Source organism: Hypanus sabinus, unplaced genomic scaffold (assembly GCF_030144855.1).
Source record: "Hypanus sabinus isolate sHypSab1 unplaced genomic scaffold, sHypSab1.hap1 scaffold_562, whole genome shotgun sequence".
In the NCBI taxonomy this organism is placed as follows: Eukaryota; Metazoa; Chordata; class Chondrichthyes; order Myliobatiformes; family Dasyatidae; genus Hypanus; species Hypanus sabinus.
In genome coordinates, this window is record NW_026781423.1 from 257,149 (window position 1) to 272,378 (window position 15,230).

Below are 15,230 nucleotides of genomic sequence, written 5' to 3' on the forward strand. Positions count from 1 at the left end.
TCCAGGATGTCTCCGGAAGTTTGCAGAATATTCTGGAAAATGAGCGTGAGCAGCCAGAGGTCGCGGGACATGTTGGTACCAATGACAGAGGCAGGAGAGAGGTAGAGGCCCGGACAGTATGTTTAGACAGTTAGGAGGGAGGCTGAAGAACAGGACCTCTCCGGATTACACCCGGTGCCAGGAGCTAGAGAAGGTCACAACAGGAATATAGGCAGATGAATACGTGACTGAGGAGGTGGTGCAGGGTTTCATATTCTCAGATCATTGGAATCATTTCTGGGAAGAGAGTGGCATTTACAAGTGTGACGCGAGGCATGTGAACTGGAAGGGAATCAATATCCTGGAAGGGAAGTTTGCTAACGCTGAAGTGAAGAGGCAGAGGATGGGCGGTTGCCGCACAAGGAATGTCAGACAATGACGCACTGAGCCCGATGGTTGGAAATATGACTATGTTAATGCAGGTCGAAACATAAACAGGGAAGGGCGTATGAATTGGGATCAATACGTTAGACTATGATATTTTTGCCATTACCTAATGTTGGATCTCTCGGGGCAGGAATGACTGCTGATTGTTCCGGGAGTCAGATGTTTCAAAAGGAACAGGGAGGGAGGAGAAGAGGTGAGACAGTGGTACTACTAATCAAGGCTATTATCACGGCTACGGAAAAGGTGGAAGTCATGAAGGCACTGTCCTCGGAGTCATTGTGAATGGAAGTCAGAAACTGGAATGGGATAATAACTCTACTAGTTGTTTTGTAGTTAACACCCTAACCCTGCAATCGTAACAGAAGCATTGAGGAACGGATGGGGAGGCAGATTCTGATACGCTGCAATAATAATAGGGTTGTTGTGATGGGTGATCTTAACTTCCATAATATTGACAGTCATCTCCCCAGAGCAAACAGTTTTGATATAATGGAGTTTGCTAGGAGTATTCCGAAAGGTTTCCTGACAAGATATGTAGGGAAACCAATTACAGGAGGGGCTGTATCTGATCTGGTATTGGAAAATTAACGTCGTCTCGGTGGAAGAGCATTTTGGAGGTATTGATCGCAAATCTATCTCCTTTACCATGGTGCATGAGCGAAATAGAAGCAGACAATTTGCGAAAAGTTGTAGAAAATCTAGTTAAGAAGAGAAGAAATGCATGTGAAAGTTTCAAGAAGCTAGGTACTGTTTGAACTCTAGAAAATTATAAGGGTGCCAGGAAGCAGCACAAAAATGAAATTAGGAAAGCTAGAAGGAGCCACGAGAAGGCCTTGGCGAGCAGGATTAAGGAAATCCCCAAGGCATTCTACAAGCATGTGAGGAGCAAGTCGATGAGCCCTGTGAGTGTAGGACCAAGCAGGTGTGAAAGTGGAAACATGCGCATGGAACTGGAGGAACTAGCAAAGGCCCTTTAAAAATACTTTGCTTCAGTAGTTACCAGTGAAAACGACCTTGGCAATTGTGGGGAGGACTTACAGCGGACTGAAACGCTTGAGTGTATAAACATTAGGAAAGAGGATGCACTAGAGATTTTGAAGCTATTAAGTTAGATAATTCGCCGGGACCGGATGAGTTATACAACAGGCTACTGTGGGAAGCGAGGGAAGGGATTACTGAGACACTGGCGATGATTTATCGTCAGCAGGAACGGGATAGGAGCCATAGGATTGAATGCTTGTAAACGTTGTTCTTGTGTACAAGAAAGAGAGAAGAGATCATAAATTATAGACCAATGAGTCTTGCTTCAGTGGTGGGCAAGTTATTAAAGAGGATACAGAAAGGCAGGATTTATGAGCATTTGGAGAGACATAATCTGCTTTAGCATAGTCAGCATGGCCTTTTCAAGGGCAGGTGCCTAATGAAACTGTCTGAATTATTTTGATGATGTAACAAAGCACATTGATAAAGGTAGAGCAGTGGATACTCTAAGGATTATAACGATTTCAGTAACGCACTTGGTATGGTCACCCATGCAAGGCTCATTCAGAATGTAATGAGGCGTAGTGTCAAGGAGACATTGCTTTGTGGATCCAGAATTAGCTTGCCAAAAAAGGGAAGGGACGGCTGTCCATGGTTCATATTCTGCATGGAGGACGGTGACGAGTAGGGTTCCACAGTGTACTGTTCAGGAACCTCTCCTCTTTATAATTATTATAAATGACCTGGATGAGCAAGTCGAAGTGGGTAGCAAGTTTACTGGTGATATAAAAGTTGGTGTTGTACTGGATAGTCTGGGGGTTTGTCAGAAGTTACAGCGGGGCATTGATAGGATGCAGAATTGGGATGGGAAGTGGAAGGTGGAGTTCAGCTCAGATGTGTGAAGCAGTTCATAATGGTAGGTCAGATTTTAAGAAAACGTTTTTTTAATAATAAGAGGCTTGGCAGCGTTGCGGATCAATGAGAGCTTGGGCTCCTTCCCCACAGGACAGGCAAAGCTGCTGCGCATGTTGACAGTGTTGTAAAGAAGACGCATAGAGTGATGGTCTTCATCAACCGTGGGACTGAGTGAATCCAAGAGCCTTGCTGTAATGTTACAGCAAGGGAAGACCATGGTTAGACCCCGCTTGGAGTACTACGTTCAGTTCTTATTACCTCACTGCAGGAAAGATGTGGGAGAGTGTAGAGGAAGTTAACAAGGAAGTTGCGGGAGTGGAGTGAATTCCTTATGGGAACAGGTTGAGTTAACTTGGACTTCTCTCCTTGAAGCGAGGGACGAGGAGAGGTGACCTGAGGAGGTTTAAAAGAAGGTGAGAGGAATTGATCGTGTGGATAGCCAGAGGCTTTTTCTCTCCCTGAGCTGAAATGGCTACCATGAGTTGGCATAGTTTTCAGGTGCTTAGAAGATGGTAGACAGGAAATTGCAGAGGTATATTTTTCACAGAGAGAGTGGCGGGTGAGTAGAAAGCACTGCCAGCAAAGGTGGGAGATGCTGATTAAGTAGGTTCCTTTAAGAAAGATAAGTAGATGAAGCTCGGGAAATAGAGAGCCATGCGGTAGGGAAATTCTCGACAGTTTCCAGATAAGAATATTGATTTCGTGAAAATATTATAGTGCCTAGCTTTTCAGTGTGCAGTGTAGTCGCACTGACAGTGACATTCACTTTAAAATGGATTACAAGCATCGCTAAAGTATGCTACCTCAATAGAAATGTGCAACTTAATTCAAAACCATCATATAGAATTCTTCCCTCATTTATTATGTTAGTTCCATAGCCTGTCACTAACATTTCATTACGGCAACTTTTATTGTGCCTATATTGAACAATTCTACAACAGCGTACTTCACAGACAATAACATATAGAAAGTGCAAGCAAAAGGGGGCACAGTTTGTTTTTCGGTCTTCATCGGACTGATGTGAAGGATGGGAATTAACCGTTGACCATTCGAGCTGCAAGTGGCTTGGAAATCCTGAACTGCTGTCGCTCATTTCATCGTTACTGTCAGTCGAAGAGAAACCACGGAAAGCCAGATGCAAGCGAATCTAGGACTTGGGCTCTGTTCGAGAGAAAATGACTGGCGTCAAACTGAGCACAAAACACAGTATCACCAAACAAACAAAACAGACAAACTGCTGGTGGAACACAGCAGGCCAGGCAGCATCTATAGGGAGAAGCACTGTCGACGTTTCGGGCCAAGACCCTTCGTCAGGACTAACTAAAAGGAATGATAGTAAGTGATTCGAATGTAGGAGGGGAAGGAGGAAATGAGAAATGATAGAAGAAGTCCCGAGCGGGTGGGGTGAAGCTGAGAGCCGGAAAGGTAATTTGCAAAAGGTATACAGAGCTGGAAAAGGGAAAGGATCATGGGACGGGAGGTACACCAGAGGGAGATGGAGAACAGGAAGAGTGATGGGCAGAATGAGAGAAAAAAAGCGGGTGGGGAAATCTAAATATATCAGGAATGGGGTACGAAGGGGAGGAGGGGCATTAACTGAAGTTAGAGAAGTCAATGTTCATGCCATCAGTTTGAAAGCTACCCAGCGGTATATAAGGAGTTGTTTCTCTTACCTGAGTGTGCGTCAGTAGAGGACAGTAGAGGAGGCCATGGATAGATATATCAGATATCAGATAGTCAAATCTCAATTTGTTGTTTCTATCCATGGCCTCCTCTACTGTCGATTCCCATTCTGATATGTCGATCCATGGCCTCGTCTACTGTCAAAATGAAGCCACACTCAGCTTGGAAGAACAACACCTTATATACCGGCCTGGTATACTCCAACCTAATGGCGTGAACATTGCCTTCTCTAGCTTCCGTTAATGCCCCTGCTCCTCTTCTTACCCCATCCCTGACATATTTAGTTTTTCCCCGCCTAGCTGAATATCAGGACAACCACTGTCCGTCATGTTCAAACAGTTTAAGGAATAAATTATGGCACTCACAACATTATTGCTATCGTCAGGAACCAGATCAGGGAGCGATTATATATAAGACATTATTTCTGACGATTGCCGCTGTGCAGCAGATTACTTGTGAAGATGATCTATTTTGTTATACTCCAAACATGCTCGTTTACTTCGTATTTAAAGGACTATAATTCAAACTGATTTAAAAGGGGTAAATCAGTCCGTTATTAAATTGAATGCTGACCACAGGCTTTAACAACACGCTTCTTGTAACGCAAGACCCTCACAAAACCACGAGATTGTTCAATCACATAAATACGCACATGTTACGACAATTTTCCTTTCCGGTTTATGATCACAGACAGATTGAACTAAAGTACAGCAAAATGGAAATAAGTGTACCGATCGTGAATATTGGAAAACAAACCTCCAGGGTCTTGTGGAGCATGACATGTACTATATATATAGTCGTTGGTGTAATATTCGACTTCATTGATGGAATGAGTGGATCCAGTAACTAAAATTCAAAGAAATAGATATTCAAGATATTTATTTTGTATTTTTCTTGTTTTTGTAATGAACACATCATTCAATCATTACTTCAATGACAGGATAATCTTTACCATGCATTGCATAATCCTTGAATACTATTCAATTGAAGATAAAAGGAAGATGTGTGTTCCACCTTGAATTGATAATAAAATAATCTAAATGTGTACATGGAATCGATTTTATTGCTAAATCGTGTGCGTATTGCTTTTGGAAACGCTGTCATTGACGAATGAAGATAACTACGGCAATCCTGCAGGAGGTGAAGGATAACAATATATAGAAAGAAAGATAGATAGACTGATAAAGTAATACGATGAAAGGGTACTTATCAAGGCTTTTCTTTAAGTGGGGACAGTTTCTGTTCGGTAACAGTTCAGTCGATATATTAAGTAGAAGTAAAATAAGCTAATGTGACTGAAGTCGTCATGCTTTTAGCAGAACATGTTCCGAGGGAGAATGAGTTCACGTTTCTAGTTAATGTCTTCGAACTGGAATGTGAGTAGCTATGTCCCTGGAAAGTTTGGAAGAGTGAGCCATAGTTCGTGGTGGGGAAATTATTCGAGTGGATAGTCTGTGAAATAATTTACCAGCTTAAATCACGCTGAGAATATCACGCTCACTTCTGCTCAGCTCATTTTTGAACGGCATGAATACTCCGTGCAGAAGAGATTTAACAGAATGATGCCCGAAGTAGGGGGCGCAATTTTTAATTATAGATCGCTCGATGTAGACTGCTCCTCCTCAGAGCCTTTTCCAAGATCTGAAATGGCTAATATGAGGGAGTTACCTTCGAGCTGATTCGAAGAAATAATGCAGTGTTGTCAGTGGTAATTTTGTTAGGGGTGAAAGCGTGGAACGCCCTTTCGAGGCTGGTATTGGAGATAGATATATTAGGGCCATTTAGTAAACTTTTTACGTGGCCACATGTGGTCAATTGCTTTCTGTGAAAACAACTAAGGAATGTGTAGGATGGGAGAGCAAAATTGTTCTCGTGTAAGTTAACAGGTCGGCACAACATCGTGAGCGTAATGAACCGCACTGTGCCATGTTGCTCCGTGTTCAGTGTTCTCTGTTCTACATTCTATTGTTCAACAGCGAAAAGTTTCGAACGAAGGCTCTTCGAAATTGCTGAAAAAAATCCTAGTTGTTTCAGGAAAGAGGAAAGGAAATGCCTCTAATACTCTGGGGACTATATCAGCAGATGCAGGCAGTGAATGCTTCAGATTTGTATTATTCATTGAGGTTCCGTACAATGATCATGATTGATATCATACCACTCCAGACTCCAGACTGAGATAGTTGAAACCGTGTTCTCAGCATCCCTCACAATTCATATCTATTGTGCTAGGGAACAATAGATATGCATTTTCGTCGTCTATTTACCACATGTATTTATGCCCTCGAAGGTTCTGACTTAATTTCCTACTTTCTAATAGGGTTCCTTACCTCTCATCGGATCTTGCCTATCACCAACCAACCTGCTCTCCTTTCCCATGCTCCAGCCACTTATTTTGGCTTCTGTAACTCCTTTACAGAGCCAATAAAATGATTTGGTTCTAAACGTTGACGGTTCATTCTCTACCATAGGTGCACCTGGATCTGCTGAGTTCCAGTAGAATACAGTGTGCTTTGCTCAAGATTTTCAGCATCCGCAGAATCTCTTTTGTTTATTGTATGATACCCCGTTATTATTTTTGTTACAATTTCATTTCTGAAGTACCTGCAGAGCCGTGAGTTTTTGTTGTTTCTTGATTTTGATAACAATATGGGATGAATTGAGACGGTATCAATTTGTACATCGCGGATTCTGTGTCATAATACAGACCTGAATCTTGCATCTCAGAAAAATTCTTGAGTGGTGGAATATTCTCAATTTCCTCATAAATTGCTTGGTAAAAGTCAACAGGTAATCCTTGGCCACTCATTAGTGTACCTAATGAAGAGGGAGTTGAGATGAACATCGGCATCAACGAACTTGTACACGAATATTATGATTAAACTAAAATAAATTAAAATGATCTTAGTCAAGATGAAGAGTCAGGGAACGTGATCGTTGAATCGGACAGATGTGTGCATCATGTCCCTGACCAATTAACCGAATAAATTTGACATCAGAAAGACAAAGGGAAAGGTACAGAAGAACGAGTATATTTCCGATCATTGTTTCATAATGAATACACATCACATTTGAATCGATGACGAGTTTAATATTATTATTAGATAGATGTAGATGCCATCAGTATGGCAGCGGATGAAGACAGGTTGGAAATTCACACGTCACTCCAGCACCTAACAGAGAAAGTTTGGCTGTGTCAAAGAAATTTAAAAGCATCGTGAATATTCAATGATAAAATGATAAGAAGAAAAAGAATGGGGTAAATGCATTCTCTTACTTCGATTGGGAGAACCGAATCAGAATATTCGAGGATACACAGCAGATTCTTAAAACTTATACTTCCAGATGTTCAGCGCATGGAAGTATTACAGTGAAATAAACAGTGAAGCAGCCGCTTACCAAATCAGATTTAACCTTCAATTTCCATTACTGCATACTGAAAATTTATCATAAATCCATGAACAGTAAGGGACAGTGAAAGCCACTATTATAAATGTCTCACAAAAGTCAAATTAATTTTGAACTAAAGCGGTAAAAAACATATTTAATTTAGTCTTTTCTGCACAAAAAAAAAATTTGTGAATACACCAACAAACTGAAAGCGTCACAATAAAAGATCGATGTAAAAATTGGCCCTCACCACTGATTGCTGATCGTCTCCACGTTATCGTGAACAGTATTAAAAACTCAATGATGAATATAATTCCAAGAGTTATGCAGACAGTAACCATGATAGATGGGGTCCAGTTTCCTAAAGCTTTAAACGAAACGCAAAAACATATATTTCAATAAACAGAAAACAAACACTATAGATCCAATGCCACGAAATTTTGAGCGATGTTTAAGAAATTTAATCATATATTCAGTTATCACGATTTTTGAAAGTTATGTCCCCATACATTTAATGAGAGAAAGAGCGGAGCGGAGACACAAGGACTATTTCACAATAAAGCCTGATATGTCGGAAGTATTTCCCAGAGCAATAAACGTTCTCTCCAGCCACCTGGTATCAAATCAGGATAAACACCCCAAGCAACGTTGTGTAAAAATTCCATTTTCCTGCGCATTGCTGGATTGGAACAGCAAGAAGGGAAGTGAGTTTAATTTTATGAAAACAGTTCCAGGAAGAAATTATTTCAACATACTTATCCATGTGTTTTTTTCTCTTATCCGCCTCTAATCAGCAAACAGAGATTTAGCTAATAATTATAAAGATAGTGTTACTCTTGGACCTCCATACCTCTCCTTTCTTCCACCACCTTCCACATTCCCCTCAGCTGTGGCGAGGAGGTAAGGCCACAAGGGTTAGGAGGGAACTGTGGAAGGGGAGTGAGGTAGGACATTGAGGGAGTGCTGAGGAGAGAATGCTGTGGGAGTGGAGTGAGCTAACTCGATTAAGTCAACCCATACGACATGCAATGGATCCAGAAAATGTTGGGAAGCTGCTGATTATTACTGCTGGCGGTCTTTATGTAACTAGGAGTAGTGCAATTGATTTCATTCCAAATATGCATTTATAGGCCAGGTCCACATAGCGATGTTGGTCTTTATGAAGTCAGAGCAATACAGAGGAAATGGGACCTCATAGCCTTGATACTTATTCCTCAACGCGTGCATTAAGGGTTCAAAAATAAGCCTGAGCACTTGCACTCTTACATAACGTCACCAAATCTCGAATATTATTTCGGGTCCAAAATATTCAATTATACTGCCTTTGAGCACACATTTCATGCTGTGCTGTCGCGGGATGACTAAATACTATTCAGGCCATGCATTCTTAGCGCTAATGTCATCAGGAAGGATATACCGGAGCCTTGGGTTCACACAACTGGGCTCAGGAATAGTCATTATCTATCAACAGCCATGATCCTGCTAGGGTGCGTAACTTCAATTATTCTAGTGGTGAACAGATTCCACAACCTATATTTTCTTTCAAGGGTTACACAACTCTTGTTCTCAGTATTAATTTTTACTGATCCATTTGCTGACATTGTTTCTGGTTTTCCATTTGCGTACTTCGTTGCCCTTTGGTGTTTGTTATTTTTCCGCACTTGTTTTTGAGAATTTCTTTAGATTATCTTTTATGTTTCTTTGTATGTACACTGAATGCCGTAAGAAAATGAATCTCAAGGCAGTGAATGACGATATATGGATATCTGATAACAAATTTCCTTTTAACTTTAATTTTTACTATCTGCAAACATCAAAACTTTCTCAAGACGATCGAATGTGCTACAAGTTGAGTCACAAAAAATGTTTGAACGGGAGTGGAGTTCATGTTATTAAGAATTCTGCATATTCCTGCTTAAAATAATGGGCGAGACAATACAGTCCCATACAGTTTCCAAATCATCCATTGTGAACTTAGCAGTGAGGCAATACGAATAATCAATTCCTGATATCTGCAGCATAAATGCGATATTTAAGCGTCAAAATCCATACCTGAATTGTCGCGTTCAATAGGAGACACTCTGGAACCTGTGTACAGATTGAAAAGAAGTTTCAACAAACGCATCTCTGTTGGCGTTTATATTTGATATTTCTAACTACGAAAATCACAAATCAGTTGGAGAGAAATTGAAATGTCAGACAAAGCCCAAAGCATACCAGAACAAAGAACGATGACATCTTCTTTGTGATCACAGTCGTGTTGACCAAATGGTGAGGAACGACAGCTGGACAGAAACGATTCACTTCCGGTGCATTTTACTTCATCAAGCCAGACAGCAGCGGCTACCTGGGTCATTTTAACATCTTCGGGAGGCCAGAGAGCAAGGCCACATCCTAGTTGTCTGCAGACTACATTGGCATCGGCCAGATCCCAAGAGTCGTCACACACCGTGCCCCAACTTTTATTAACTTGTACCTCAAGCCTTCCGGAGCAGCTGTGACTGCCGCCAACAAGTTGCAATGGAACATCTAGGTATGAAAGAATAAAATGAAAATTTATTTAATAATTAGCCTGGGAATCTGATGTTTGTCAGAGGAAAAATAGAACTAATTATAGAACGCAAGGACAGGCACCTCGGCCCACCAGTTCTTAATCCAAAACTCTGAAAGTTATGCCTCATATAATCGATATCGCTCAAATATTTACCCTTGCCTATTCCAGCGGAAAGTCTATCAAAGATGATAATTGTAAACATTTCTATATCACTCCTCCAAGCCCGTTCCAAGCACAATCATGGTTAATTTACGAATAAAGGTTTTCCTCTAACACTTCATTTAAGCAATCGTCTGTCACCTTAAATGCCTCCGTTAATATTTGGTATTTTTATTACAATGATTCAGACTCTCCAATTGACCTGTCTCACCTAATGTTATGCATCTGTTAGGACTAATTTTAGGTCCGCAGAATGAGTCTGAAGTGTTTCCGTCCTTTCTTATCCAGGCAGACTCTGAGTACGTCTCTTTTATAGTCCCCACACGGTTCTTGAAATGCGACTAATGGCAATATAAATAATGTGAAACCATTGCCTTACATAACCAGAAACACTTTATGCAGTCAATTCATCGTTGAATGACCACGCAACATATCTTATTCCTACCATCAGTGTCCGATTAATGAAGGCAAGTCACAGACCTTCCTCTTCAACTCATACCTCATCACGAAATACTCAAACACATGACGAAGACACTATCAGCCACCGTTTTTCTGTCTTTAGTTCATACCAGCGAAGAAAATAGTCGAATACAGCTCATGCATATCTTTCAATCCAACCATAAATTGCGGGCTTTGAACATACGTCGTCCTATGTTCTGTCTAGTTAACCACTTGTGTTATTTTGGTAATGTAACACAGGATGGCTTGAAGTTTCCTTTTCTCATATTTCCAACCCAATAGGTATCTTTATCTATTGATCGCAGCCTTTATTCAGCTCTCTATATTGCCCAGTAGCCCGACAGCATTTATGTATGCCTCTGTTTACATATATTTGCTTCATTTATTTTGATCAAACCAGCAATGTCTCTCGCCTTTGAATATCCCCATTACTTCCATCGTTCACTTCCCTCCTTCCCAGGTAATACCGATTCCCAAGTCCGTCCAGCTGGTCATAAGACAATTCCTGCATATCATTTATAATCTTGCCAGATAACAAATTCTCCCAATTATTTCCAGTTAACTCCAGTTATCTTCCGTCTGGGCATGGAATTTTTCCCAAGACACTCCCATTTGGCAGTGCTCAACAGGGTCACGGGAAACCAGGATTTTAGTCAATGGGGGTACAATTTCTTTGAGAGGAAAAAGGAACGAAATTATTTTTTTCTAATAGCGACGTTTATACAAGGTTTTCTGATTTCAACAAAGGCGTTTCGAATTCGTTACCTTCTGAAGGGAAAGAGGAGAATGTGTTTTCTTGCAAGCAGGCTTTTTCAGTGAATCCTTCCGTCATGTTGGATTCTGTTGGCAAAATAAATATTTTGACGATTTTATACAAAAATATGTAAAACGTAAATAGATATAAGACTCTCTTTATTTACCCTCACATACAACTCCTCCGTCATGCGAATGGTCACACTGGTGTTTTCCCCACGGTTGTGACTCACACTGCCAAAGGGTCGATTCGTGTGCTGTACATTCAATCTCATCCAACCATATAGGTCCAAGTCCTTTTCCAAATTGATATGAGCCAGGATAAATATATTTTATTGGTCCACATTTCATTTGTTTGCAAATCACTTCTCCAGATTTGGCATCAAGATCCGTGGAGCACACCGTTCCCCACGTCCCGTTGTACCACACTTCAATTCTTCCTCTGCATCGACTTCCTCCGTCCTGGTCCTGTAGGCGCAGCTTTTTGTGCTCTGATAAGGATGCATTTGAAACAAGGGTATTCGCAAAATTAGAATACAATGGTATTCGAGTTTGTAGTTCTTCTGCAAAAGAAATTATCCGTGTGTGTGTGTGTGTGTGTGTGTGTGTGTGTGTGTGTGTGTGTGTGTATACGTGCTGTGTAGAGCTAGGACAATCAAATAAAATGTGCATATTCAGTAGGAAGTGATGGATTAGCAAAATTAAGCGAAGCCAGGAAGCACGGAGTGATATATTGTGCTGAATTACTTAAAAGAGAGAAGGGGTTAGTGACGGAAAATTGAGGAATAGCGGACTGATACTGGAATCTCATCGGATTCACCAACAATTGAGAAAGGTAAATATTTCAAATCCTTTAGGGAAGAAGTTGAAGAGCGAGGAGAAACTGTCCATCCTCTGTCCTTAACGAAAAGTGTGAATTGAGTCGTTGGAAATAAGTGGACCGAGACAAACCGTCACTTGCTCTTCGGGGCAAAAGCGGGACGTGGTTAAATGTGTTGACTGTACCTCAGTACCTTATTCTTAAGACCGCACCAACTAAACCCAGACTAATAGCAGACTGTGATGAAATAAAGGCGAAATTACAATATTATTTTCATTTATTCTATCCTCCGATTCAATAACAGAATTTGAAACAGATTTTAGGATTGATTAAAAAAAAACATTTTATATGTATTCCAGGCATTATCTTTGGAGATTCTAATGTGATCACCTACACTATTTTGAAAAGAAAATAGTGTTTTGAGTTCAGAAAAGCTGACCTCACATGAGCTTCTGGCTTTTTGGCACTTTACTTCATTATGCCACAACTACACAGATCCTGTTATCTTCCGTTTATTCTTCTCTGCTACATTAAAACTCAATAGAAAATTTGTCTTCTCTGGACACATTACAACCTTCCAGTCTCAGTATCAAATTTCTCACGTTGGCTCCTCTAGTTGATTTTGTTTCGTGAGGTACTTTTACTTCAGATTTTCTTTACCAATTGCTTTAATAAGTGAGAAGCAGAGGTAAAGAAACATGGGGGGAAAGAAGCAGTGGAAATTGAAAAAAAAAACAACAACGGCATGTTTTTGAATTCAATTAGTTGTTTTTTTTTATTTTATTACGTGGAATTTGCATCTTCCAGTTTGATAAATTGTATTATTCCGTCTCTCCTGGTTTGGATTGCTATGTTACTTCTCGTCACCAGCTGGCTCTGCTTACTTGTATGTTCACAGCCACTTACTACTGCATGTCTAAGTAATTGAATTTCCTCAGGAGATCGGAAATTTAAGAATCGCTTGCATATTTTAGTCAGGCGCACTTTTCTATGGGTCGAAGGAATTTGAATCAACATCTGGATTCAACATTTGAATCTATCCTTTGTAAGAACGACTCACGGTGCTTTTTTTTTACACAGCTCCTTGAGTAGTGTAAAGAGTTGGTGAATAATCTGTCGACCATCAAACTGCATCTATGCATAGACTGGTGATTCTTTACTTGCCTAGTTTGTGTAAAGAAAACGGGTAAACACTGGAGCGAGGGCAGAAGAGTTATTAGGCAGAATCAATACTGAACTCAGGGTGATTAACGTTCTGACATTAGCCATGGGAAATATGACCATTCCAGATACGTAGGGAATAAGTTGATTGTTTCTGCGTAGGTGTGCTCTCACGCATTGTCAACATTTTGACAGTTCATCCTGGCCCAATGGCGTCCTTTCCTGCTTTATTTATTTATTACATCTCCGTAGTCGCTGCGTGCTGCAAAAACAATAAAAATAAATTTTAACAAATTGAAATTTTCTTTACCAGAGCATGTTAATGTCAGAGCTTCTTTTTGACTGCAGTCATGTTCGCGCCATGGTGCTGATGGACATTCCCAGAGAAATGTTTCGTTACCCGAGCATCTCACTTCATCTAACAAAACTGGGAGAGAGCGTCTTCCGCAGTAATCGTGAGTTTTATCCTCCAAAGAATGTCCACAACCCAGTTGTCTGCAGACCACGTTAGCGTCAACCAGATCCCAGGAGTCATCACAAACCACGCCCCAAGATCCACGGTAATAAACCTCTAGCTGACCAGCACATGAATCTTCACTTCCGGAGAGACGTAACTGCAAGTGGCCTATCGAACAGAAACATGGAAAATATATCAGTATATTAGAAATTATAAACATCACCAGGTTGTCGTTTCGAAAGATGATTCTGGAATTATTATTACTCTTAAAAAGTATTGTGCCGTGATGTAACAATTATTCTGGAATTTAAAAACGTTTAAAATCTAAACATAAAATGTAAGTATGGAAGAATAGAACATATCGAGAAGCGAGAATTGCTTCTCGCATTAAGGACGGAACTCAGCGGCTGGTATTTGGACGTTTTATCACATCTGCTGCCTTTCCATTTCCCTGCCTTTTGCACAAACGAGGAAACTATAAGCCAGTAAGCCTGATCTCAGTGTTTGGAAATATATTGAAGTCTATTATCAATGAGAATGCAGAAGATAAACAAATGTCTGACAAATCTGGAGTAATTATTGTGAAGAAATAATAAGCAGGATAGTCAGAGGAGAATGGGTTGATTTTGTGGTACTTGGATCTTCAAACGGCCAACGTCAACTTGCCACACATGTGACTGCTTAATGAGTTGAAGCCCATTGTATTAAAGGAAATATTCTAGGATGGATAGAGCTGTCGCTAATTGGCAGTAGGCAAAGATCGGGAATGAAGGGACTCTTTTCTCGGTGGCCGCCGGCGACACGTGGTGATTTTAGTGATTTTGGACCAATTCATTTTACGTTCTGTGTCAATGATTCGGATGATTCTGTTGGTGACTTCGTTGAGAGGTTTTCAGACAATACGAAGGTAGCTGGAGGGTCAGTTAGATTTGAGGAGGTGATAGGCCGCAGAATTACAATTTTTTCTTAAGAGAGTGGACAAAAATTACAGATACAGTACGGTTTCGGGTACTGTATGGTCATGCCAAAAAAAGGAAAGGTTTTACTGTTTCCGAACCGGAGAGAAATTACAAAAAAAAACGAAGCGCCAAGTGCCTTAGGAGCCCTTGTGCAGGATTCTCCAAACGATAGTGAGCTTGTGGATATTACGACAAGTGCAATGGATGTAATTTTGAGATTATTTGAAGCTCTGGTTAGACCTCACTAGTAATATTCTGTGCCGTTTTGGGCCACTTATCTCAGAATGGATCTGTGGAAAATGGAGTGGGCCAAAGGAGGTTCACCAGAATGTCTTTTCATAAGAAGAGCGTTTGATGGCTCTGGGTTGTGTTCACCAGAATTCAGAAGAATGAGGGTTGACCTCATTGAAACCTATCGGATGATGAAAGGCTTTGACAGAGTGGATATGCAGAGCATGTTTCCAATGTTGTTCCTGTCTGAGACCAAAGGACACTGCCTGAGAATATAGGGCAATA

General features: G+C 40.7%; 1 protein-coding gene across 1 annotated transcript; it reads right to left on the reverse strand.

The window, feature by feature from the left end:
• Nucleotides 1-3,219: 3,219 nt before the first annotated feature.
• Nucleotides 3,220-13,833, reverse strand: LOC132389418 (scavenger receptor cysteine-rich type 1 protein M130-like). Its single transcript, XM_059961946.1, has 9 exons — nucleotides 13,609-13,833; nucleotides 11,485-11,808; nucleotides 11,330-11,404; nucleotides 9,610-9,921; nucleotides 9,445-9,480; nucleotides 7,643-7,759; nucleotides 6,712-6,819; nucleotides 4,762-4,851; nucleotides 3,220-3,483 (listed from the first exon to the last, which is right to left on the reverse strand). The coding sequence occupies exons 2-9, from the start codon at nucleotides 11,666-11,668 to the stop codon at nucleotides 3,470-3,472; spliced, it is 936 nt and encodes a 311-aa protein (XP_059817929.1). The 5' UTR covers nucleotides 11,669-11,808; nucleotides 13,609-13,833; the 3' UTR covers nucleotides 3,220-3,469.
• Nucleotides 13,834-15,230: the final 1,397 nt, after the last annotated feature.